This window comes from Mercenaria mercenaria, chromosome 17 (assembly GCF_021730395.1).
Source record: "Mercenaria mercenaria strain notata chromosome 17, MADL_Memer_1, whole genome shotgun sequence".
Lineage (NCBI taxonomy): Eukaryota > Metazoa > Mollusca > Bivalvia > Venerida > Veneridae > Mercenaria > Mercenaria mercenaria.
Window position 1 is genome coordinate 60,648,196 of NC_069377.1, and position 26,752 is coordinate 60,674,947.

At 30.9% G+C, this 26,752-nt stretch overlaps 1 protein-coding gene across 4 annotated transcripts; it reads right to left on the reverse strand.

Moving 5' to 3' along the window:
* Nucleotides 1–2,434: 2,434 nt before the first annotated feature.
* On the reverse strand, nt 2,435–25,584 carry LOC123537184 (heat shock 70 kDa protein 12A-like). Of its 4 annotated transcripts, none has more exons than XM_045320805.2 (5): nt 25,444–25,584; nt 6,549–6,873; nt 5,355–5,573; nt 4,709–4,844; nt 2,435–4,454 (listed from the first exon to the last, which is right to left on the reverse strand). In XM_045320805.2, the coding sequence occupies exons 2-5, from the start codon at nt 6,864–6,866 to the stop codon at nt 3,223–3,225; spliced, it is 1,905 nt and encodes a 634-aa protein (XP_045176740.1). In that variant the 5' UTR covers nt 6,867–6,873; nt 25,444–25,584; the 3' UTR covers nt 2,435–3,222. The 4 variants fall into 4 exon arrangements, with proteins under 4 accessions (XP_045176740.1, XP_045176743.1, XP_045176742.1 ...); XM_045320808.2 differs by having other exon boundaries at nt 6,549–6,869; nt 25,444–25,570; XM_045320807.2 differs by lacking the exon at nt 25,444–25,584 and adding an exon at nt 24,844–24,980.
* Between the last annotated feature and the right edge of the window lie 1,168 nt (nt 25,585–26,752).

Genomic DNA, 26,752 nt, shown 5'->3' on the forward strand with positions numbered 1-26,752 from the left:
TTAAAAATGAAACCGCAGATGTTGTCAGATAAGGGAGATAGCTACGATGATATGTTTCAGTTTGGAAAAGTCCTGCGTGCTTTGGTCGCACAGTACTCCCGAGGAGGAAAAGTGCGTTGACATTGCACCGTTTATGTTCTTTGTTTATACAATTATTATTACTATTATTATTATATTTTTTAATGTTGTGAAATTTCATTTCATTTAGACGTTGTGAAAATGCAGTAATAGTTGGTGTCATTGTTATGTGTTTACATTTAATTAAGACATTTTTTTGCATTATTTGGTAACCAAATTTCATTTTAAACCTTTTTAAATTGAAAATCGATTTTGTCATTTTTGTGTTTGAATTTTCAAATGCGTAAGTTCGCTTTCAAAAGGTTTTGATATAAAACGAGTAAATGATGTAAACACTAATACGGCCTTAATAAGCCTTAATCAGTTTCAAAACATTTTATTTAGATTTTAGCATGTATCGCTACTTCCCTCTAATGAACGTTTGAAACAAGTAAGTGATTACTTAAATCGACTATATTAAGTGTTTAGGCGTCTGTTTCCTTAATTATAATCAAATTTTATTTCCATTTTTGCTGAAGTTGATATTTTTCTCATACTAATTTTACATTTTTAAGTAAACTTTGTTAAAGTCTTTCTTGTAAAAGACTAAATGCAGAAATCATTTACAACAAATCAACTAAATTATTGGCTGGATCTATACCGTCACCAACTAAGTTTCTTATTTACTTTTTAAGATTCGATTCCCCAATAATAACTCTAAATTTGGGACTAATTTTATAGTTGTGATTTTAAACTTTAAAGTGGAATTATGCGCATTTTCAAGTAAAAATCCAGCTGAAATAGATGTATGTGTAAAAAGGGAAGAGGAAATTGTAGCTTTTAACCCAGTATATACCAAACTCTTCCTGTTACCAGTACGAAATAATAACTTTCCAAATATGACTTTTCTTATTTACTAGGGCACTATTTTTAAGAAAAGTCAAACGGCACGCAAGAGTTGCTTCCCTTTCACTTCAGAAAGCTCTACCTATAGGTAAGGGAGATCACTGCATTGAAGATTGAAGAAAAGAACTATTATTTTATTAGTCCGATAAAATACTTTGCGGCATTATCGTTAATATAATACATTTAAATGCACAGCAACCGAAAATTGCTTTTATCAAACATTCACCAAAAACACAATTTGCTCAGTAAGATGCGCATAATGCCACTTTAATTGTCATACACGAATAACAGTTACTGTGTAATCACATTACTGGGGTTACCAGTTTTATTCCTTAAACTTTGAAGGACCTATTTTTGCCAATATACTGGAATTACCAGTCATTAATGTGTGGACTTTATTCATTACCTTTATTTAAAGAAAATAAACGTCAAAAACAACATCGCTGTCTTTAGTTGTATTCTTCAACTGAGCTTACATAACAAGCAGTGTTCAATCTATATTTCCCCGTATATAAGATTGTTAGAACTTATAACATAATTAAACCACCATTTAAAGAAAACATGAGGCTATAGGTGAAATTTTCCGTATGCCTGTCTTTTTGTTCGTCCGTACAGATATATGAATAGCTAAACCGAGTCCAAGGGTCTTTGATACGCTATAAGTACCACGCGGCATCCGTTATTTGTCCGTACGTACGCCAACATTTACTTGCTGTGTTGTGGTATATGCTTCTAATGGATCTTCCTGTAGGTTAGATTATTTTCTGCAGCAGCAGTCTTATGTGCCGTGTGGCGGTTGTAAAATTTCACTCCGTATTCTAACACAATTCCGTTATGGTCTCGGTCCATTTGGATCATTTAGTCTATTTTACTTAACTTTAAAGTAGAGTTACATTCCAGCCGTTGTTAGAAGGCGTGTCTGAAAGTTGTTACATATTTCATTACCTGTTTTGAGCATTTATTTTACTTGGTTGCAGTTCATGCTTGTAAAGAATTTTGATACATATTTAATTTCTTCTCATGAACTTCTTTATAGAATTCATCCAAATTTAGCTGACTGCATCCACTAATAGAGAGAATTTTACAAATGATAACCGCTGACCCTCCTTCGGGCAGGAAGGCAGAGCTCTTTATATGTAAACAATAATTTTCATCAAAAGATGGCTCCTCAAAAACCAACAAAAAAGCATCCCCTCTTTAAATGAATTTAAACAATAATGATGGTACAGGAAATCAGTTTGTTTACAAATGATAAACATGAACAGTTTACGATTGATAAGGTGTTTTCTTTAAGCAACTTCTCACATTTTGATGAATGTAAACTCAAAGTTGTTTGTACGGTAGGGATTCAAAATGATAGCAATGACAGTCTTTGGAGCCTAGGACTTCGGCCGCATAATCATTATGTGTTATTTATACATTTATTTATTTTAAGCAAAAACACATTACTGTTTATACACACAAACAATAATAATGGTACAGGAAATCTTTATTTTTATAAATGATAACTGTGAACATCTTGTGGGTCAGTTGCCCATAGGATTTGATAAGGCGTTTTCTTCAAACAACTTCTCACATTTTGATGAATGTAAACTCAAAGTTGCTTGTACGGTATGGAATCAAAATGATAGTAATGACAGTCTTTGGAGCCTAGGACTTCGGCCGCATAACTTGTAAAAATGGTGTCCATCATAAGAAGCAACTGCTAAAGTACAGTCAAATTTGTCTGCAATCCGATTAAATAGCAATTTCAAGCCTTTCAGTAGCACTACATAACCATACTGTGTTAACTTCTACAGTTATTCCTTTTAAGCAAACAACACAGTACTGTTTATACACACAAAGATGTTTATAATATGTTCACACAGATACTGTGTATTAATTGTTCATATTTTTAAATACGAAATGTTCACACAATATATATTTGTAATCCTCAATAATAATTATCGTTAATTTCTACACATTCGACATGAAACAACATGACTTGTGCAAGTGATATGATTTTCTATTCAATACTTAAAGAACCGCAAGTAGACCAAAACAGAAAATATATATGTATTATTAGATTTAGAGAATCAGAAGGAAGAAACCGCAAGATCTGTCTTTTTAATTTAGATTTGTTTGCCTATTTGAAGTATCTGCCCTAAGTGTTGAAGTGATTCTAATCTAAACGTAAACCAAGACAAAGAAATGTATTTATTAGTATATAATCGTTGCATGTCTGCATACGCAATATATGTACTTGATGTGCCTTATTGCTCACTTCAGACAGTCAATTATTGTAAAAAATTCAAGTCCCGTCCTTAGGATTTTCGCCTTTACTATCAGCTCTGTATCACCAAAAATCAAAGTTACTTCGTTTTCGTTATCTTCGCATGTGACGCCATCCGGGAAATCTATCGAGAGCACCCCTAGCTTTTTGCAGCCTGGATCGGTTACTAATTCCGGGTCAGGATCTGAAGAACAGTATACGGGTATCTCAACGCAATCTGGGTTCATCGGAGTGTAAACTCTTTTTACTTCATGTCCGACAGGAATTTCTTCCCCAGTTTCAACAAATTTGTCAAACACATCGTCAACAACAGATTTGTCATCATTGGACTCTTCTTCCGAACTAGATTTGTTATCATCTACCAATTCTCCATGATAACTGTACTGATCATTGTCACCGAAAATATGAACAACAGAGTTATTATCCTCTTGGTATGTTAGCGAATTGTGCTGATCATAACCATCGGAATCAGAATCATCACAGTGTTCATCGTCGTCTGAACTTTTGTTTTCAGCATCAGAACCAGATTGCGAATCGGAATCATTGACAACAACAACTGCAACACCGTAAGTATACTTCATAACCCTGGATGACACAATGTTTGGCAAATGTCCAAATCTTACAGCACCTTTCAAGACTGCCAGGCCGGCCTCATTCGGGACAATGACAGTTTTATTTTGGAGTTGACTGCGTAGATTCTCTTGTACAAGCTGACATTCTCCAAATCCGCCTACAAGTAATATTTTCTTTACGTTCTTCATCTTCTCTTCTGCCAGCAGGTTCTTCATATGCACTATTATTTCATTGATCGGTACTCTGAACCAGCCCCTTACGATCGAAACATCTAGCCTCAGTTTGTCGCTGGTAAAGGTAACCTTGTCATTGAGACTCATGTCAGCAACTTTCCTTTTTAAATTTGCTCCTTCTGCCTCTTCATATATTTCCCTAAGTGAAGCTGACAATCTGAATGTAATTTTTCCAGTCGTATCGGTCATTATGTTGCGTTTCTTTAGCTCAAATTCTCTTTGTACATCAAAATAGTCGGCCATCTGTTCTCGTTTGAACCTTTCCATTGTCCTTTGTCCAAAAAGATTTGTCAACCAATCAAAATAGTTCTTGTCAACGGCGGTACCACCCCACGGTCCCCCGCTTGCTTTGTGAATTTCTTTGAGAGAGCCGTCAGCTTTCTTTTCATGAACTGATATGTCCGCTGTTCCACCTGAAAAGGAAATATTTAAGGTCTTTATTTCTAACAAAATTTGTAAACCTTCAAATTATATTTCAAGGAAGGCAACTTCTTGTTAATATCGATTTTAGGAAGGCAGATTCGTGTTTAAATACTTTTAAGGTAGGCAGATTCGTGTTTAAGTCATTTTAAGGCAGATTTTAATCGTTATGGGAAGACAGATTCGTGTTTAAATCGTGTTAAGGAAGGCGCAGTTTAAATCGTTTTACAACTGTAGCAGAATTTACCGCCAAGATCCACGACCATATACTGACACCCGACATCCGATAATGATTTCTTCAAATCCGTTGTTACAGTCTGACACCAAATCGAGGCAGCTTCGGGTTCTAAGGAAAGCTTTAAACGAGATGAATCAAGACCTGCCTACAAATATATAAATGTAAGAATTCTGATAATTTATATTAAGGTATAAGGTGTTTACATTTTATCCGTTTAACATCTGTCCTTCCAAACATACGTATCTAACGATTATCAAGAGATGAAAACTCGAGGTATTTATTTATGCAAGCGATGAGAACAAGCTTCAAAAGATCTGATAAGTCCGGCATTCCGATAAGAGGATACAAACTTTTCTTTTCAACTTTTCAAAGTTTTTGCCATTTAAAAATACGGCAATTTAGTCTATCTGCGGGGTCAAGGTCCGTATTCATTAACATTTATAGTCTGACAATTAGATATGCTATCTTTTACTCTATAGATCAGTTTTATATTTGCACTGATTGTAATGACACTTTACATAGATGTGCAATTAGCAGCTACAGGTATCTCATATACATTTAACTATACTAATGCAAATAAAGAATATGTGGCATTCTTAAGTTTAGGACTAATCATTGATGAATGTAACCCAGGACAACAGTATCTTGTACCTACCTCGGTTGCTGCCTCCCTCATAAACTGTTTTGCATTGTCATTCCAAATTGCCGGTACAGTAATCACATATTGCAGGTCGTTCTCGTTTACACCAACTGTCTGAGCGTTCAAGGCTTTCAGCAAATGATCACGGAGAAATCCGATTGCCATAGAAAATATTTGCATCGCCGGCATGGACTTTCCATTGATGTCTTCAACCGTTGATGCTCTATTCAACCCCTTAAATAAGACATTATGATTTTTATTTAAGAAATAATATCCCGGGTTATAAGATAATACGTAACTAAACAACAAACAATGATTTTATTCACAAGGAAATTACTGTTTGAGATATATTATTTCGATTCTAACATGTTATCAAGGATTATTATGTACGTCCTTGACAATATCCATAAAATATTTGCCTGATTTCTGTTGATTTCTTTTATCAGTGCGCCGTTATGCCGTCTAACTTTATGACGTAATAATTGTGACGTCCGAAAAATGAATTGTTGAATAATAACCTTCTTTGTTTAACAGGAATACAAATCTGGTCGTGTTAGAATCAATAACATCTTTCTGATATTTAGTATGCTTATTTCTTTTAATGTGAGTTCATTGGTTATATTCTCTGGCCTGTTTTAGATAAATACTGCAAATGAATCTATAAGGTCATTGTTAAAACATTTTTGTTTTGTTTTGTAATTGTCATACATGTATATGAAAATGATAATGAAAATAATAATAAAAGTAGATCTATGTTGATTCCCATGCGTTGAAATACTACGAAAGTTTAATAAACAGTTTTTGGATCACATAAGTTTTAAAAGTGGTTTATATTAATTTATTTTAGGTCTATTGTGAAGCAAGTTTTACAACTTATATTAATCACTCTGGACGGAGTCCATCAACACGAGGGTATGAGGAAAGTGAAGGTAGTTTCCTTTTAATGCTGAGTGCCAAGCAAGGGAGCTACTGATGCCATTTTAAACGTCTTTGGTATGAAGCGGTCGTGACTATTGCTCTACCACTACGCTCTACCTCTAGACTATCGAGGTGGTTTATGATAATTTTAGTTAATGTCTATAAAATATTTCCAGAATACAGCCACCATTTAAAATGTAATGTGTATAACATCTCTTTATAACAAATGTTTACGTTAAAATAACCCTATATTTATGTAAGAAGTACATACTTATATCAGCATATACTTACGTCATTGTTATGAAGCAACATTTTAAACCTTTTGAACAACATCCATCCATGGTGTTTGTTGTCCTCGGCGAGATCAGCGTATTTGTTTTCGGCCTCAAACCCGAAGGAATCAAATTGTTTGTTTGGCCTCAAGAGTACACATGTAGGGGTTTTCAACGAGATTAATTTCTCACTTCCGGCGTTCCATCCCTGATTTGTTTGTATTTTCATGGGGTCATCACGAAAGGAGAATGCATACCCACTGTATGTTGTACCAAAGTCAAAAGCTGCTACCAGTAGATGACTTGATGATGATGTTGTTGATCCTTTTCCAGCCATTACCTGTCTATAAATAAAACAATACTGTTTTGGAATAGTTCAGTGAATATTATTGCATCTTTTTAACCTATTAATAGAAGTGCTCATCTTATAGGGAAACGTTGGATAACGGTGAAAAACTGTTAAACTTGCCTTAGCGGCCACCTATATTAAGCAACCACTTGCCTTACGCTGCCAATCAGCAACCTTCTATAGTAGAAATTTTGTCTAATTTCAACTTGGCGTACTGTGGTTAAGATGATTCAATTTTATTTTCTGGTTTATGACTACAAACGAGACATCACAATTAATCGTGCCGATACGTTTCTTTATGGCATTTAGTGCAGTTTCAGGAAAAGTCAAGTGGCGGGGAATTCACCCTGTTGTAGTTATCTGGAAATCTGGTTACTTTACCTGTAGCATATTCAGTTCAAAATGGAAGTCCCCCCTGCACCCCCCGCCCCCCCCCCCCCCACCACCACCACGACCCACGAACTACCTCTACTTTGCCCCGTAATTTTGGAAGATCGTGAACATTAAAATGATGGTGCACTATTAACTGGTTTAAACTGCCAAGTTCCGTTTTGCCAGTGATCGTCCCAAAGTGGTTGCCTTATTTGTTTGTTTTAACTTCGTTAACTACATGTTTTACTTTGTGTACTCGTGTGTGTTTTGTATATTAAAACGTACACGGGGTCTGCTAGCCCGCACACACATCAATATCCAAACGTGATTTCTTCTCAAACACACGTGGGGGAAAATAGGGAGATAATAGGGAGTAAATTACACGGACACCTGAAATAAAGTTAAAACACAGTGATTTATTTATATGTCATTTCACAAACAATATAATCGGATATGGTCTATCTGTGTTACGGCTTTGGTTCATCGTCTACCTCTGGTCTGGAATGCTCGCCTACGCCAGTCAAAAGTTCCTCATCTAGATGTAGTTCGGAAAATTCTGCAGAGTATAGAAAGGCTTGGCAACAGTGTCACGTCTTGCCTTGGTAATATGGGAGGCTTGACAAAAACGGTGTCACGTCTTGCCTATAGGTCTTGTCAGGAAATCTGGTTGAAGATTCTGGCTCTCGGATGGATGAATATAGTTTAGCTATATAGTTGAAAGGAATCTGCGTTAAGTCTAAATAATGGTAGTCGTGTATTTGTAGTAAAGTAAATATTAATCAGTTTATTCAGGGTCCCTGGTGTAACGGGAAATACGGAATAGTATTTTATTCTTGGCTGGTGAATTTGATGTTATATCTGGTCAAGAGAAATGTAGTTTATTAAAGGAATTTATTATAGTTTCATGGCTGGGAAGGTGTCCGTCTCAACCAAACTCTGCCAGTCATATGCGGCTTTACTGTAACATTTAGGTAACAGGAAAACATTCACGGTATTCTGGCATACTTATATGTGTGGTGTAACCATGTTGTCGCTATGAGTTCTAACCAGGTACTGACAAAACTGCCAAGGTGTGCCATGTATTTATAGACTCGGACTGGCACACGGTGCCTTGCTTGGCAGGGTCGTCATGGTGTCACCATCTGGTAGATGACATCATCATTAAGTCTGGCTAAATTGGTATACGTTGCCTAGCTTGGCAGGGTGGTCATGGTGTCACCATCTGGTAGATGACATCATCATCAAGTCTGGCTATATTGGCATACGTTGCCTAGCTTGGCAGGGTTGTCATGGTGTCACCATCTGGTAGATGACATCATCATCAAGTCTGGCTATATTGGCATACGTTACCTAGCTTGGAAGGGTTGTCATGGTGTTACCATCTGGTAGATGACATCATCATCAAGTCTGGCTATATTGGCATACGTTGCCTAGCTTGGAAGGGTTGTCATGGTGTCACCATCTGGTAGATGACATCATCATCAAGTCTGGCTATATTGGCATACGTTGCCTAGCTTGGAAGGGTTGTCATGGTGTCACCATCTGGTAGATGACATCATCATCAAGTCTGGCTATATTGGCATACGGTGCCTAGCCCGGCAGGTTGTCTTGGCAGAGTTGCCATCTAGTAAATGACATCATTGCCAAGCTCGTGTAAGAGAATTGTAGCCCTTGCCAGAAATGGCACTGATGGCAGGCAACATATGGTACGTGTATTTCAATGACTCTAGCATGGTGTATGTATTATAGATATCATAAGTAGTATTAGAACTACCGATTTTGAAACAATTTGACCCCACTTGACCCCTTGCCCCTATTCTATAAGTGGACTTTAACCTTACCCTAAACTTAAAATACTAACTTGGTACCCTTGATACCCTGAAAATCTTTTAAATCTTTAGTTAAACCGAATGAAAACCTCTGGTTTAACCAAAAAAACATTCAGTCCCCGGTCCGAACCAACTAATGTCGGACAATTAAAAACCCACAGGTTTTAAACCCAGTTAAAAGTTTTAAATACATATGATATAGATGAGTTTACAGAATAAAATATATTGTTTGAAAGAAAGAAGATTTACTGATAATATAAATCCTCATTATGTTACAACAAAAAACGGGAGAAAAATGATAAGGGCTACTTGTTCATCTTGTGGAAAAATGAAATCAAAGTTTGTTAAAAGTACAGGGGGTAATTTAGATATTCGCAAAGCAATGTTACCTTTATTACCTAAGAAAGGTTTAACACTCCCAGGATATAATTATTGTGGGCCAGGAAATCCCCTAGATAATGGACCCCCTGTCAATGAACTGGATGCAGTATGTATGGACCATGATTTTTGCTATGACAGTGGTGTAAAAAAGGGTACATGTGATAAGCAAATGCTTTCCAATTTAAATAACACTAAATTAAAAACATTTGGAGAAAAGATTGCAAAACATTTAGTTGTGAAACCTATAATTAAAACGAAATACAAACTTGGTCTGGGACAAAAGTCAAAAAACGGGAAAAGGGGGTAGAGTATACCCCCGGAATCACATGGAGCGATGAATTAGCAGAAGAATTACACAAACCAAATTTAAAAAAAGAAAATTTAGGAACGAAGAGTGATAGTTAATGATATTGATGATACTTGGTCAGCTGATTTAGTTGACATGCAGCTTTTTCAAAATATAAAAGGAGTAAAGTACTTGTTAACCGTTATTGATATATTTAGTAAATATGCTTGGGTTATTCCATTAAAGAATAAAACTGGAGAATCTGTTACTGAAGCATTTGAAAAAATAGTTTCAGAAGGTAGAATTCAGGAACGAAAGTCCCCGAAGACTGCAAGGATTCCAACAAATTTATGGGTAGATGAAGGAAAAGAATTTTATAATAAAAAGTTTGAATCATTTTTGAATAAAAATAAAATTAACATGTACCATACATTTAATGAAGGAAAGGCTGTAGTAATAGAAAGATTTAATAGAAGTTTAAAAAGAATAATGTGGAAATATTTTACAGCAAATAATACTTATACTTATTTAAATAATTTGCAGAATATGGTTGATAAATATAACAAAACAAAACATTCTAGTATAAAAATGACACCAACCGAAGCTAGTAAAAACTTAAATAAAGGTACTGTTTACTTTAATTTATATGGTGATTTAAAGATACCAAAGAGTAAACAAAATTTAAAATTGGTGATCGAGTTCGCTTAAGCAAACTTAAAAGACATTTTGAAAAAGGATATACACCAAACTGGACAGAGGAAAATATTTATAATTTATAAAATTAATAATACAAATCCCAGAACGTACACTATTAAAGATTTAAATGATGAAATAATTCAAGGTTCATTTTATGAACAAGAACTTTTACCTACTACACAAGAGGTTTTTAGAATAGAAAAAGTTATTAGACGAGACTATAAGAAAAACAAGCTTTAGTAAAATGGAAAGGTTGTAGTGAAAAATTTAATAGTTTGGGTACCATTTAGTGAATTGGAAGAAATTTAATTTAAAAAATATATTATATAAAATGAGCCATAAAAATTTAATTTCTAATAATGGAATAGAAACAATAGATCAGTAATCATTCACTTAACTAAACTAGCTGCTGCTTACAGAAAAAGTTATAAATTTTGTGGGAGAGTAAGTACCGGATTATATATTACAGCAGGTGTCTTTGGTTGTTCAGCTGCATTAGCACTTGTTCCAGCTATTCCTATATTTGTAGCAGTTGCTGGCGCTGTTCCATCAGTAATTACCATATTTACTAACAGACTAAAACTTGACGACAAGAAATTTATTTTAAAAGCACATCATCACAAAATAAAACAACTTATAACAAAAGCACGGATTGGAAAAGTAAATAAAGAAGAAGAGAAACAAGTTATTCAGGATATTTTTACAATACTATTAGAAATGCAGAAAGAAAAAAAATATTCAATGCCTTTTGAAACGTATATGAAGGAATTTAAACTTAACGGATATGAAAGTAAAAAAGAAGAAGAGCTGTATTAAATTTTACGTGCGTTTTTTAGAGATTTTTTTTCTATAAGTATATTATATATAGATGGTTAATAGAAAGGTAGATAGAATGATTATGCCAAAATTATCTAGCACTTTAGAGAAATAATGAATCCAGACAAAAATTCATATAAGAAAGTTCTTAAAAGAAGAAATGTTATTAAATCAAAACTTGATCAAATAGTTAGCGATGAATATAAAAATCATGTCATTGATAAATTACAAAATGTTATAGATCCTTATCTTTTAAAAAATAATTTATTTGAATGGAACTGTGGTTGTCTATTAACTGAAGAAGAAAATGCTGAAAGATTATGTGATTGTCCCAGACCAAATAATATTCGAAACAATCCTAAAAAAGTTATTGCAACCAATTATGATACTAATGAAGAAAAACATATATAAAGCACTTATGCAGCATCCAAAGACCTTAATATTAATTCAGGGTTAATAACAATGTGCTGCAAAGGAAAAAACCAAGTTAAAAGTGGAATATCAAAAACCAGCGGAAAAAGATATAAATTTAAATATTTTAGTTCTTCTTAAACTTTATTTATTTTATTATTTTTTAATCCTTTTTTCCTTAGTGATTTTTTTTTCTAAATATAATATATAGATGGAAATTGAGAGATCTACAAAACAATATTATAAGAAATTTGAGATTAAAATTACATATAGACAAGATCCAAAGAATCAATTATATTTAACTATAAACGACTCTTATGAAATACTTAAATCTGAACTTAAAACTTTAAAAGGTATAAAAATAAACGTTGTTTTAAAAATAACTTTTGCAAAAATGGATAAAACTGATACAATATATAAATCAGCTTATTTTCAATCAAAGGCTTTAGAAATTATTAACACACACGAAATAAAAAAAACTTTACATCAAGCTTTTGATGAAATAATAAATAGAATTGGTAATTGGATTTCTGAAGGAAGTGGCTGGAGAATAGAGTCAGTTGATGCTCATTATATAAATAGATATAAATATAATCCATTGGCTGCTTCAAGTTATTTAGAATTACCAAAACCAATACAACATCCAATGAAAGGATTAATAAATATAAAGAATGATGATAACGAATGTTTTAGATGGTGTCATTTAGCTTACAAATTTCCTGTTAAAGAAAACCCTCATAGAGTTTTAAAATATAAAAAACATATAAACGATCTTGATTATACTGGAATTAAATTTCCTGTTACATTAAATCAAATACCTAAAATTGAAGTTTTAAATGAAATATCATTTAATATATTTGGTTATGAAGAAAATAGTATTTATCCATTGTACATATCAAAATATCAATACGAAGAACACTGTGACATGTTGCTAATTACTAATGATAAAATAACTGATGATGACTGTAAGAGGGCTAAAGCCACTGTAGTCCAACATTATGTTTGGATAAAAGACTTTAATAGATTAATGACTAACAAAACCAAAGACCAACATAGAAAATATTTTTGTAAAAGTTGCTTACAACATTTTACTCAAGAAAGAATATTAAATGAACATATTCCAAATTGTTTAGCTATTAATGGTATCCAAGGTGTAAAAATGCCAAAAGAGGGAAGTAAAGTACAATTTAAAAATTATCATAAAGGTTTAGCAGTACCTTTTGTAATTTATGCTGATTTTGAATCAATAACTAAAAAAGTTTTAACTGCTTTACCATCAACTGTATCTTCATTTACTGAACCATATCAAAATCATATAGATTGTGGTTACGGCTATAAAGTTGTTTGTTGTTATGACGATAAATATACTAAACCAACCCAGATTTATAGAGGTCCTAATGCAGTTTATAAGTTTATTGAAAAAATGCTTGAGGAAGAGGAATATTGTAAAGAAATATTTAAAGAGCACTTTAACAAAGAACTAAGAATGTCTAAAGAAGATGAAATTGAATTTAAAAAACAAAAGTTTTGTCATATTTGTGAAAAAGAATATATAGAAGATTCAATCAAAGTAAGAGACGAAAAACAAAGTTTTCCGAATGGACCAAAGGTCCGTGACCATTGTCATATAACAGGAAAATTTAGAGGAAGCGCTCACTCAGAATGTAATATTAATTTTAAACTAACACACAAAATTCCTGTTATTTTTCATAATTTAAGAGGTTATGACGGTCATTTTATTATGCAACAAATAGGAAAATTTAAAAAAGAAATTAATGTTATTCCTAACAATATGGAAAGATATATGGCATTTATGATTTCCGACTTGGTTTTTATTGATTCATTTCAATTTATGTCTCAATCATTGGATAACCTAGTAAAAAATATCCCAGAATTTAAATACTTATCTCAAGAATTTGATAAAAATATAGAATTATTAAAAACAAAAGGTGTTTATCCATATGATTACATGGATTCATTTAAAAAATTCAAAGAAACAGAATTACCTTCTAAAGAAGAGTTTTATTCAATTTTAAATGAAACACACATATCTGACAACGAATATGAACATGCTAAAAATGTTTGGAATAAATTTAAAATAAAAACAATGGGAGAATATCATGATCTATATTTAAAAACTGACGTATTACTTTTAGCTGATGTATTTGAAAATTTTAGAAAACTATGTTTGGAGTACTACAAATTAGATCCTTGTCATTATTTTAGTAGTCCTGGTTTAGCTTGGGATGCAATGTTAAAAATGACTGGAATTAAGTTAGATTTAATAACTGATATTGATATGTATCTTTTTATTGAAAAGGGACTGAGAGGAGGAATAAGTTATATTTCAAACAGATATAGTAAAGCAAACAATAAATATATGAAGGATTATAATCCTAAATTAGAATCTAAATACATTATGTACCTTGACGCCAATAACCTTTACGGTTGGGCCATGTGTCAACCTTTACCCTCTGGAAACTTCAAATTTATATCCGAAAAACAATTCAAGAAATTAATTGCAAAAGGTAAAACTAACTTTATAGTTGAATGTGATCTTGAATATCCAAAAGAATTACATACTGTACATAATGATTATCCTTTAGCTCCTGAAAAAATTAAAATACCAGATCAATGGCTTTCCAATTATAGTAAAAATATTAAAACAGAATTTGAAATAGGAAAAAGTATGTAAAAAAATTAGTTCCAACTTTAATGAAAAAACAAAATTATGTAGTTCATTTTAAAAATCTTGAACTATATACACAATTAGGGTTAAAAGTAAACAAAATACACAAAATATTAACTTTTGATGAAAGTCCTTGGTTAAAAAGTATATTGATTTTATACTCAAAAAGATCTAAAGCAAAAAATTCATTTGAAAAGGACTTTTTTAAGTTAATGAACAATTCTGTATTCGGTAAGACGATGGAGAATTTACGCAAGAGGGTTAATATTAAATTAACACATGATGAAAATATTTTATTAAAATACATAGCCAAACCTTCATTTGTTAGTTCAACGATGTTTAACAAGAATTTGTTTGGTATTCATAGAATAAAAGAAAGTTTGTTATTAAACAGACCTTGTTATGTTGGAATGTGCATTCTAGATTTATCAAAATATTTAATGTATGATTTTCATTATAATTACATTAAGGAAAAGTACGAGGGTAATTGTAAATTACTATTCACTGACACTGATTCATTATGTTATGAAATAAAAACCAAAGATGCATATGAGGATTTTTATAAGGACAAAGATTTATTTGATAATAGTGATTACGATAGTAATTCAAAATTTTATTTTGATAATAATAAAAAAGTAATTGGAAAATTTAAAGATGAAGCTGCCGGCATTCTTATTTATTAGAAAATGAAGTTAATGTAAAAAAAATGTAAAGGAATTAAAAAACTTGTTGTTAAGAAAACAATAGTTCATAAAAATTATAAAGATACTTTGTTTAATTCAACCCAAAGTAATCACACCTTTAAAGTTATTCGTTCTGATAAACACAATCTTTCCAGTTATGTTATAAATAAAACATCTTTATCATGTTATGACGATAAAAGATATATTCTTGATAATGGTATTGATACATTAGCTTATTCTTAAATTAATTAAAACTTAAATTATAGAACCATAAATTGTTAACTGAATATTCATAACGTTTAAAGAATTAATATAAATAACATCATTTATTTTAAATTCATTTGCATAATTAATAGAAATAGATTCATTTTTTCTGTTATTTTTTACATGATAACTTTGAAGAATTACATTTTCTTTATTTTTTATTTGTAATTTAGCTTCTCCTTTATCTAATTTAATTGCATCAACAAGAATAATTAAGTTTGTTCATTTTGTTTTACATTATTAATTTTTAGTATTTTATACAATAAATCATACAACGGTACTTTATCTTGTAACATTTTAATGAAAAATAAACAATAATATCCACAGAGTGTACTTGTTTTGTCTTGATATTGAACATTGTTGTATTTTACATTTGGTATATACTTAATTACTTCTTTTGGTGGAGGAAGTCCAAATGGATCGAAATACATATTATTTAAGTAACAAACCCAATGTGTTCCAGGACCAACAGAGTCGTCCAAATTTATAATTCCACACTCGTCCTTTTCTTTTAATTTTGGTAAATTATTTCTACTAAACACACCCCTAAAGTTTTTAATTTTTAATTGTTTTACCCATTGTTCAATTTCAAAGTTAGATATTGGTTTGTTTATAAATTTTATTTTTTTTTTACTATAGGAATTCGTCTGTAAGGTCTCCGTTGTGAATCAATCTGTATACCCTGGCCATGTCCCTTACCACTTAACAAAGATGTAATCAAAGGTATTCCTAGACTAGCGGCCAACACACCTAAAAAGCCGCCATTTTGTTTTTGCTGCCACTGGAAGAATTGTTTTTCCTAACAAACCAGCCAAAGCTCCTAAAAATCTACCATTTTGACCTTGACTGGACATTTGTTTTTTTGAAATTGTAATTTCTAATCCCTTATTATTTGCAACAGCTTTTTTAATTTGATTAATTTGTGTTTTTGTTAAAAGTAAAGGGAAGTTTCCATGTAATTGTTCATGTTTTAATCTAAAAGTATGTGGAATTTTATTATTATAAGCTTGTGCTAAATTTTTCTTTTGTCCATCTGTAAGGTTAACTTTATATTCAATATAATTTGATACCATTATATATTTAAAATTTATTTTATTTAAACAATAACAAGTTCATTTCCAATAGTATTTATTTCAACTGTTTCTTCATACAATACAATTGCGTAAACACGAATATTAGCTGCTGGTGGAATATTTAATTTAGCTGTTAATGTAATATGCTTAGGATCTTCTGTTATTCCTTCCTTTTTATATTCAAGTTAAAATGAACAAATCCAAATAAATTAGAAAAATTTGATCTATTTAGCAGACTTCCAGTAGTCTTATTATTTTGTTTATAATAATAATTAATACATCATCATATATTCTTGATATACTTGTGTATTCTGTTTCTGGATAAAAACACCATTACCAACTTCAAGACGACAGGAGCTCAAAGTGCAATTATAATTATTAGCATTTACCTTAAATGTATCCAACAGGTGTGGGTTATGTTGTTGTGAATTACTTTTGTCAGGTCGTTGTAAATAAACAAATACATGTTGTGGTTTTGTTATACCAGCTGTTATTCTAAAGGTTATATTATTTTGTTGTGTATCAGTTGATTGTGTCACCATTTCCCGAAGGTATGACCATCTTGCTTTTGTAAATCTTTCAAAAATTAGATTAAGTCCAAATTCATTGAAAATTAAACGTGGAACCCACAAAATTAATTTAGTTACAATTACTCTACCAGCATCAGCAGCATTAGCTCTAAAAATTAATTCCTCATCATCTGTCAGCTGTAGTGTTATTTGAATTTGACTTGGAGGTATAATATTAGTTTCTAAACCCTGAAAAAATGAATAGTTATTTAATGGAATCTTAGCATTTACCTCATTACCACCTTGGATTAATAACTTCCTAGTAGCAAAACCTTTATTATATTCAGCTTGGTCATCCCTACTTTCAGCAACAGCAGTAGTATCTAAAGAGATAAATTCATTTGTTCCAGTTGATTCTGCATAATCCTTAGATAGTTCAACTAAATCCTTTACATTTATTACTTTGTATAAATTATTACAATCATAAACAATTTTTCCATTTTGTTTAACCACTAACTGATCAATTAATGAAGCTGCATTATTAATTAGAGCAATTTGGTCTCCATCAGCATAATTATTACCATTAGCAAGCTTATTTACTTTAAAACTTACTTCAAAATAACTATTAAACCAATCAAAATATGAGCTTCTATCATTAATTGTAAAGTGATATCCGTTTTTTTGTTGCTTAACATTATTTCCCAAGACAGATACTAAAGCTGTATCTAATTGAATAGGAGTTAATTCATATCTTTCACAATATTGTTTTGTTCTAAACATGTATATATTATATATTATTTTATTTTTTTATAAATTAATCTCTTAATACGTTTTTGTCGAGCTGAAGTTCCAGATCCTGACAATATTCTATTTATTCTCATATGAATATCCTCCTCATTATCATTATTATTTTTACTGTTATTCTTTTCTTGTAATTCCTTGGCAATTAAATTACCAACTGCCGGAGCAGGTTTCTTTTTAAATTTTTCAACAATTTTATCAGCAGCTAAATTTCCAACTTCCGTTCCAACCTTTTTTGTTCCACTTTCAAGTGCTGCTTTTCCTGCTGTTTCCAAAGCTTTTTTTCCAGCTGTGCTAATTGAAGATGCAACTCCACTTGAAAGCAATTTTGTTAAAGTGTCAAAGATACCTGTGCCGTGTATGATTTCTTTTCCCGTGTGAGCATCAACATAAATAAATATTCCTTTATTTTTGTCATAAACTTTTTTGTACATTATATAAAACTAAAATTTATAATTTCATATTTCTTTTAAAATTAGTGTAAAACTTGTTTCAACCTCATTAAAATTAATTATTCTACCAAATGCATCTGTAATATATATTCCAATTGAATTTATAATATATTTATTAATTTCAGAATATCCAACTCTTTGTGTTTCTTTTGTAAATGGATAAGCTCTTGTTAAATCTGCAGTACTTAAAGCATAGATAATATCACTGAAATTACCATCAACAAGTGAATTATCAATAAGATCACAATGAATGTAAATTGTATCCACAGAGTTAGTTATATTTGGTGTTGTAGTTCCCCATTCAGTATTTTCCAATTTTTTTTTCTCAAATCCAAGCAATGTATGAAAATTTGATATTTCCAAATCCAACTTAAAATTATCTGTAATTGAAATCAAAATCTTAAAACTACTTAAATCAAATTCCAAACTTATTGGAGCAATTTCTGATTTATTAAATTCAAAATCATCATTACTTATTAATGTTTCCTTAATATAATTATTAATATCTGTGTAACTGTAAGAACCATTTGTAAATATAATATCTTTCCAATCCTTACCATTATGATAACGAATTCTTTTATTGTCATATTCATCACTAATATTATGCCAAGAGTAAGTCATAGTGTTAATACTATCCAAACCAACAACATAAGTTTTATTTTTATCTAAAATTAAAGAACGACTAAATCTAATTGTAAAATCATTCGGAGTATTTTTGTTATCATTTTTAACTGTTTCAGAACTTAATACTATTTTTTGTTCCATTTATATATTCAAGAAAAATAATTTTTATATAACATTTCATGTTCTTTTGGTAACAATTTATTCATTTTTAATAGTTCATCAATTATGTTAATACCTTCATTTTTCAGTTCTTCATTATTATTTCCAGCATCAATTGAACCACAAATTAACTCCAAGTCATTAACCAATTCTTTTGGATTACATGGACAAACGTCATAACCTTGTCCCCTAATTACTTTTTTAAATTTCATAGATCTTTTATTGATAGGTAATCCTGATTTTTCTGTTAATTCTTTGAATATTTTTCTAGAATGAATTGAATGCTTTTTATTGTTGTTATATCTTTTATTAATCAAATCAATCAAATCATTATCTACTTTAGTGTTAATTACTTCTTTTCCAGTTATTCTGTCCTTAGCAATTAATTTGTTTTGACCATATAGTTTATTTAAGTTAATAATTAAATTACTATATTGCCCATTTGGTGAAACTTTATATGGATTATGATGTTTTATTCCTTGTCCATATGTAGAAGCCATACCAAGAATATTATTTAACCGGTCTTTGTACTTTATGAGTTCACCTTGATCATGTTTTAATTCTTTTGCTTCTTTTTGCTTATTTGGATCTTTTGAATTTGATTTGCCAGTTATTGAACCATTTAATTTTTTTGATATCTTCAGTAACACCATCTATTGTATCTTTAAGTACGTCTTTACTTATTTTATCTGGATTAGATTCATCTGCAGTAAAAAAGTCAAACATTTTAGACGGTTTGTAATATTCATATTCTTCTAAAACATTATTATCCAGAAAAGCATCTAAATCTACTGTAGGTATTTCCTTTGCTTTCGGTCTTGTCCCAACAATTTCAGGAAATTCTTCAGTTGTATCATCAGTTGTTTCAGTTATTCCCATCTTTTTTCTTCCATAATCTTCTAATTCCCGAAATTCATCTCCCCAATTTATTGATGTATAGGGAGCCGGTTTTGATGGTAATAATGGTGGTGATTCTTGAAATAGCTGCGGTAAACCCTGGTATGTTTGTATGTCTTTCATTTCATCACCTAGTAACGCTAATTGTTGTTTTATTCCAGGTAATGCTTTTAACTGACTTGATAATTGTTCTTTTTGACTTTCTATTCCTTCAGTAATTGGCTTATAAATTTCAGTGTACATATCCCGATTTGTAGCTTTCTTAATTTTTTCTCTCATTATTTCTTTTTTAAGAGCTCTCATCTTTTGCCCGGCTAAGTTTTTTCTTATTCTTATTTCATTAAGTTTTGATTGCATTTATATAATAATGTAAGATAATGTAAGATAATGTAAAATAATGTAAAATAATGTAATATTATATAAATGGAAATTCCAAATTATGATACAAAAAGTGATAAATCCAATAACTTTACACAACATTATCCTTTTATGCCGGATTCATGTTTTAGAATGTTAATATGTGGATCTTCTGGATCTGGAAAAACAAATACATTAATGCATATACTTCGAAAACCTCTTATATATTATGATAAATTATACTTGTATGCTAAAAACCTAGAACAATCTAAATATCAAGATTTAATAAATCACTTAAATGAAATTGCAAAAAAAATTAAAGTAGATCCAAATGAAATACTTGAATATTCAGCTGATCCCAACCAAATTGAACCTTGTGAGAATCTTGAATCAGAAAAACAAAAAGTAGTAATACTTGATGATTTTGTATGTGAAGATAAAAAAGTTCAAAATGAAATAACAAAATACTTTATTCAAGGACGTCACAAAAACTGTTGTGTTATTTATTTAAGTCAGTCTTACTATAAAACACCAAAAGATATTCGAATTAACTGTTCACATTATATTTTATTTGAAAGTCCAGGTAATCGAGAAAATAATATGATTTGTAATGAACAAAATATAGATCGTGATTCTTTTACTAATGCAACAAATCAAAAATTTGATTTCTTATATATTGACAAACCAAGGAAGTTTTTAAGAAAAAACTTTACTGGTAATATATAATGGGAGTTTTTGATAATATAGAACAAATAAGTGAACCTGACAGTATAAGTAAAGTTAAATTTGATATTGATTTAAGTGATTATGCTACTAAAACACAATACAAAAGCTTAAAAAGGACATGGAATCATATCTTCACAGAAATAAGGAACTTGATAACACAATGAACAGAGCATTAGATATGGGAAGATATGAAATAATCAACCTAGGAAATCCAGATAAAACCCGCTGATGCAGTTCCAAGACGGTTTATGTATAAAAAAATTCAAAGTGTAATAGATGACTATAATCTTGAAGATGTCAAAAGTATAAAACAAACACTAGAAGCAGAAGTAAAGAATATTGAAGAATTAACAAAAGATTTTAAAAAGAATTCATTATTAATAGTTGAATTACAAGGTAAAATTGAAGAAGAAATGAAAGCTATGGTTGATTCTATTAAAGAACTTGAAGAGAAATCTGATTTAACAGATGACAACATAAAAAAAGTATTTAGAACCAATTTTGAAAAGTTATACACTCAAGTTCAAGAATTAAAAGATAGTATGATTAAACATGAAGAACTAAAAGACAAGATTATTGAAGCTGAAAAAAAGTTACAAAATATGTATCAGTTAGAAATTAGAACAGAAATAAATAAACTAAATACTGAAACTGAAAAAAGCATAAAGATTTATTAGAATTAATTTCAAATAAACTTGCAGAATATAAAGCTGAATTGGAAAAGGCAGCTTCACAAAGAGGTGATGATCATGACACAGCATTAGATGACTTTAAAAAAGAGCTCAATTCTAAAATAGATGACTTTAAAAAACAAATTCGAAATTGGATTAGTATTGTTGACAACCGTCATAATTTAAAGTATGCAGACTTAAGTAATATTACAAAAAAATTACAAGAAGATATGACGCAGCTTAATGCTAAAGTTGAAGAACATAAAAATGATCTGGACTTTGTAGTTGAAAAATCAGTTAAACAAGGAGAGTTAATTACTGCTAATACTGAAGCAATTAACATAATTAATGATCAGCTAGAAAATTCGAAGAAACAACTTGTAGACCTGATTAATAATGTTGATGCACGTCACAATATAAAGTACGAAGAGTTAAGTAAACTTAAAGGTTTATTACAAAAAGATATTAATGAATTTAATGATAAAATTAAAAAAATAATAAATGATTTGGACTCTGTAGTTGAAATATCAGCTAAACAAGGAGAATCAATCACTGCTAATACCCAAGTAATTACTGCTAATACTAAAGCAATAACCGCTAATGTCGAAGAAATTTCTACTAATGATGAAAAAATTTCTAATAATTGGGAAAAAATTATAGAAGTAAAAGATGCTTTCTTAAAACAAGAAACACAATTAGCTAGAACAAAGAATACTGTTGACAATCTATCTGCTTCTGAAGTTGCTACAACAAAACGACTTGATGATTTAGCTGAAATAATTCTTAAACTTAAAAAGAAAGACAGGAAAATAGAAAAAAGGCTAGAGGAAGTGGGACGTGAAGTGTTTCTCTTTGAATACTGTAATAACACTCTTTATGATTACATACAAATGAAAAAGTATTTTGACAGTAAGGGTGGCTGGATATATTCAACATATGAAGATATGGCCGGTCTGAACTATTTAAATATATTTAAATTAAGACCTGGAATTATCGTAGATTATAGAGATTTTATACACATAGACCAACAATATAAAATAGCTGTACTAGATGTGCCTTTGAAGGGTGTGTTTATAGTTGAAAAAACTGGAATTTATATAATAGATATTAAGATTTTATTAACGGGTTCGATCCCTATAGATGAACCGTATAAACCGGTTAAAAGCCCAATATCACATTTTATATTTAGATGGCGGAATGATAGGTTGCGGATTGATGCTGATGATCTAATTTTTGGTATATTTGATAATGTAAATATAGCAGCTGAGGCAGCTGAGGACTTTGACACTGATCAGTTAATATCTATGTATAAGAAAAAAATTAAAATTTATTTAACACAAGGGACAATGTTTGACATTCATCCTTATGACGATTCAACATCTACAAAAGTAACATTTTCGCTTATGAGGGATAGTTACATCAGATTCTACATATCGGATGAACCTGTATCGGATGAACATGAATTCATAAACAAACTTTTAAGTTAATTCCTAGTTTTTATTACTATGTGTACCCTAATAATATACTTACTAATTGAAAATAAAATCAAATACCTTACATTTTATTAATAAAAATAACCTGCCAAAGTTTTGCCAAGTGGCAGCAATGTGGCAGTGTCTGCCAACTTAGCAGAAAAATGGCAGGCTTTTGATTGGTTGAATTTGTGGTTTCCCACATTATTATTTTCAGAAAATGCACTTGATTTACCTATGACACAACAGGTACATAAAGGACAAGTATGTGTCTTACAAGTAGGACAAGCTCTCAATACACAATAGAATTGTATTTGTTATAGCGTAGTATTTGTTCTCCAGTTACATTGAAAACCTGATCTTTATCTTGATATGCACTGTCAATCAGGAAGTAAATACGCTACGGTGTATAGATATTTAAGTCAATTTTATTTCAGCTTGTATCTTTGATAAAACCTGTGGGTTTTAAATTGCCCGGCATTGGTCAGTCCGGACCAAAGACTAAATGTTTTTTTGGTTAAACCAGAGGTTTTCATTCGGTTTAACTAAAGATTTAAAAGATTTTCAGGGTATCAAGGGTACCAAGTTAGTATTTTAAGTTTAGGGTAAGGTTAAAGTCCACTTATAGAATAGGGGCAAGGGGTCAAGTGGGGTCAAATTGTTTCAAAATCGGTAGTTCTAATACTACTATCATAAGCATGAAAGTCTAACATTCCATGCAAACCGGTATCGGACTAGGGATATAATATGCCAGAATTTATAGCTTACTACATTCTACATGCATTTATACCTGGAGTTAAAATGATAATGGCTAGATCGTTACAATATTTTCATAATATACAAAGTCATTCGTGCATTGATTGCTATGCGGTTTCAATGTCTGCGCGGACGTTCCTAGTTGATCTTTGTTCTTACTGTTGACAATGGTATTCACGAAACAAAGTGCTGATAAAATGAATACAGTCTCAGTTTGCACTTAACCTTCATTCTAAACTAGCATAAAGGTATATAGGATCATATTTGGTTTGACAACTTGCTTTATCATGAAGGTTTAAACGATAATATCTCAAATGCATTTACATATTTGATTACAAAGAAGCTCATGCATTAAATATAGAATAATATAGTTTTAAACTTGTCCGTCCGTCCGTTCGGAAACCTTTGTTCGAAAACCTTCCCTTAAATTGCTCTGGAAAATGTTTTTTTTTTTCATAACTTTGTCAATATCATATATATTGAAGTTGAAATAGAATGCTTTATATTCGAATAAATTTACCCTTTACATGCCTTTAACTAAACCGGTTATTTCATTGTTTTGTTCTTGTCCTGAATACTAGTATTGGCAAGATTTTGCTCGGGGTATTTTCAAGGAGCATACAGAGCTTTCTTTCCAAGTACAGTCCACTCGACCAGGATGTCGTTCGAACCCCACTGGTCTTACGTGCGTACTGATATAGAACAATGTACTGTTGTTTTTTTCAGCACTCAAGTTTTTTTTGAAGCACGACTTCAAAACAATGACAAAGTCCCAGTGGACATAGCCAAGTTTCAAGAACACACTCTCCCCGAAAGCGAAGTATGTAAGAATATGTACATGACTGATAATTACACAAAAATTAAACAATTAGACAACAAGAACAAAATAAATAAATACGTGAACACTTAAGCATTTAGAGCATTCTAAGATAAAATTTACTATTAAATTTTTATATCAAAGGATATTGAAAATTCTAAAAACAAAAAGAAAGTGTGTATATCTTTGTTTAAGTGATGAGGTGATTAAATAATGTACTTTACGCTCTGATCTATTTAGTGTCCGTCCACTAGAGTGTAATTATGTCCTAAATATTCCTAGAAAACGACGCCCATTTTCTTGTTTTCGAAGTATTAACAATTTACTTCCTGTCTAGAATGCAAACAGTTAATCAGGGTTATATCTTAATGTACACCACTGCGTAAGTGTGTGTACGTGCATCTTTATGTGTAAATAAAAACTATAATCAAAATTTGGCTTGATCGAGGCTGTTCATGATAGATGAAATGCGCAACAACTACATGTACGTCCCCTAGCACAGAAATTAAACTGTTTTAAAAGTTCATTTTATGGACTCTATGATCACAAAGGACGGGAACTTATAACAGCACTGAGTTCAGAATGTTCACGGGAGGTAATAAAAATTACAACACCCTTTTTCAAGATTCAAGGCCTGTAGCATCGGGTTTAGCGGGACTGTATCACAAAATTAAATTGAATGGAATCTGAGAGGTTTCAAACCTATAGCGGGAAGGGGAAGCTTTTCGAAGTTAAATAAAGCTTTAAACATTTTTTGTGCGATGTTGTGATCTGAAAATATTTTCTAATTTCATTTCAATTCCGGGAGAAATAAATAAACTTACGTTTGTGAATTTATCTTAGTTTGATCTCATTAAAATATCACATCGATATATTTCATTAGATCATGCCCAACGGTCCGGGCAGTTATTACAGGTAAATAAGGAAAACGTCCAATTCTTAAAACCGAGTACTTCACAAATTACTTCCTGGACGTATTTCATGGAATTTAGACGCATTCTTTGTCGAGTTTCATTGTATACAATAGTAATTTAGATATAGTATTACCTTTTGATGGTTAAAGTTGTATTGCCTTTTATGACGTTTATTTTAAATTTAGTTTAATCATATTTTATTTCTAATTATTTACATTGATATACAACAACAAGTGAATAGGTGAAAAAACAAAAGTTTGTAATTATTAGAAGTTTTATTATCAATATTGAAATACTGAATAAGAGAGAGAGAGAGAGAGAGAGAGAGAGAGAGAGAGTCCAGCACTTGGGAATGAGTAAATCAGCACTCGAGATGTTGTCTTGTAGAAATGAGCTCTTAATTGTGAAACAAATTATTTGAATCTGCCTGTTTGTTATATGTAATAATGAATGTGTTTTCTTCTTCTGCATATCTTTCATTCCCAAACAGAATTGATTGTAATTTAAGCGGGTGGAATATACATGTCTCAGTAAGCAAAAAGATTATCTCGAGTATGATGAATTTTAAGATTAAGCAAATTGTTTTGATGACTACAGTCTCACAGCAATAATTGCTATGTAACCGTGAAGAATATTTGGGCAGGTGAAAGACAGGCATGGCCATATATCTTTAACATTTGAAAGATCATTAAATGGCAGTTTCGTGTTGACACAATAATGTTTAGACCCTTTATTTCAAATTTGTATTATTCATACATGTATATAGTGCTGATCATCGCACATGACGTAACAGTTTGTCCATTAAAACAAATGAAAATTAGATATTAGATTGCACGAAGAATTCGCGCTTCTTTGTTGTTTCTATTGTTGGAGATAGTGCATTTTTTATTATTCCGTAAAGTTTTTAATTCGCTTGTCGCTTTGATCACCAAAACTAGCGAATACTAGCGAATACAAATCCCTCGGGAATATTTCTTAATCTACAGTAGTGAAAAAATCGTGAAAAAGAATGGTATGCTTTCTTCTATAGTCATTCCCTTGGTCATTAATATATTCACCTGACAATAGAAAGTCAAGTCTGGAAGTCATGTTTGTTTTTCTCGTTTATGACATACATGTTATTCTTTAAACAATTCTACCTATTTGTCAGGAAGTCGTGTTGATAACGTTCAGATTCACGTCTCCAAAGTAAGAAATACTGCTTTATGTGACTAAACTA

Excerpts from the sequence above, each read along its gene's own strand:
- LOC123537184 (XM_045320805.2), bottom strand. The coding sequence starts at position 6,866 with ATGGCTGGAAAAGGATCAACAACATCATCATCAAGTCATCTACTGGTA. Across the intron at positions 4,845-5,354 it reads TGAGGGAGGCAGCAACCGAG|GCAGGTCTTGATTCATCTCG; the intron begins GTAGGTACAAGA and ends ATATATTTGTAG. Across the intron at positions 4,455-4,708 it reads TATGGTCGTGGATCTTGGCG|GTGGAACAGCGGACATATCA; the intron begins GTAAATTCTGCT and ends TTTCCTTTTCAG.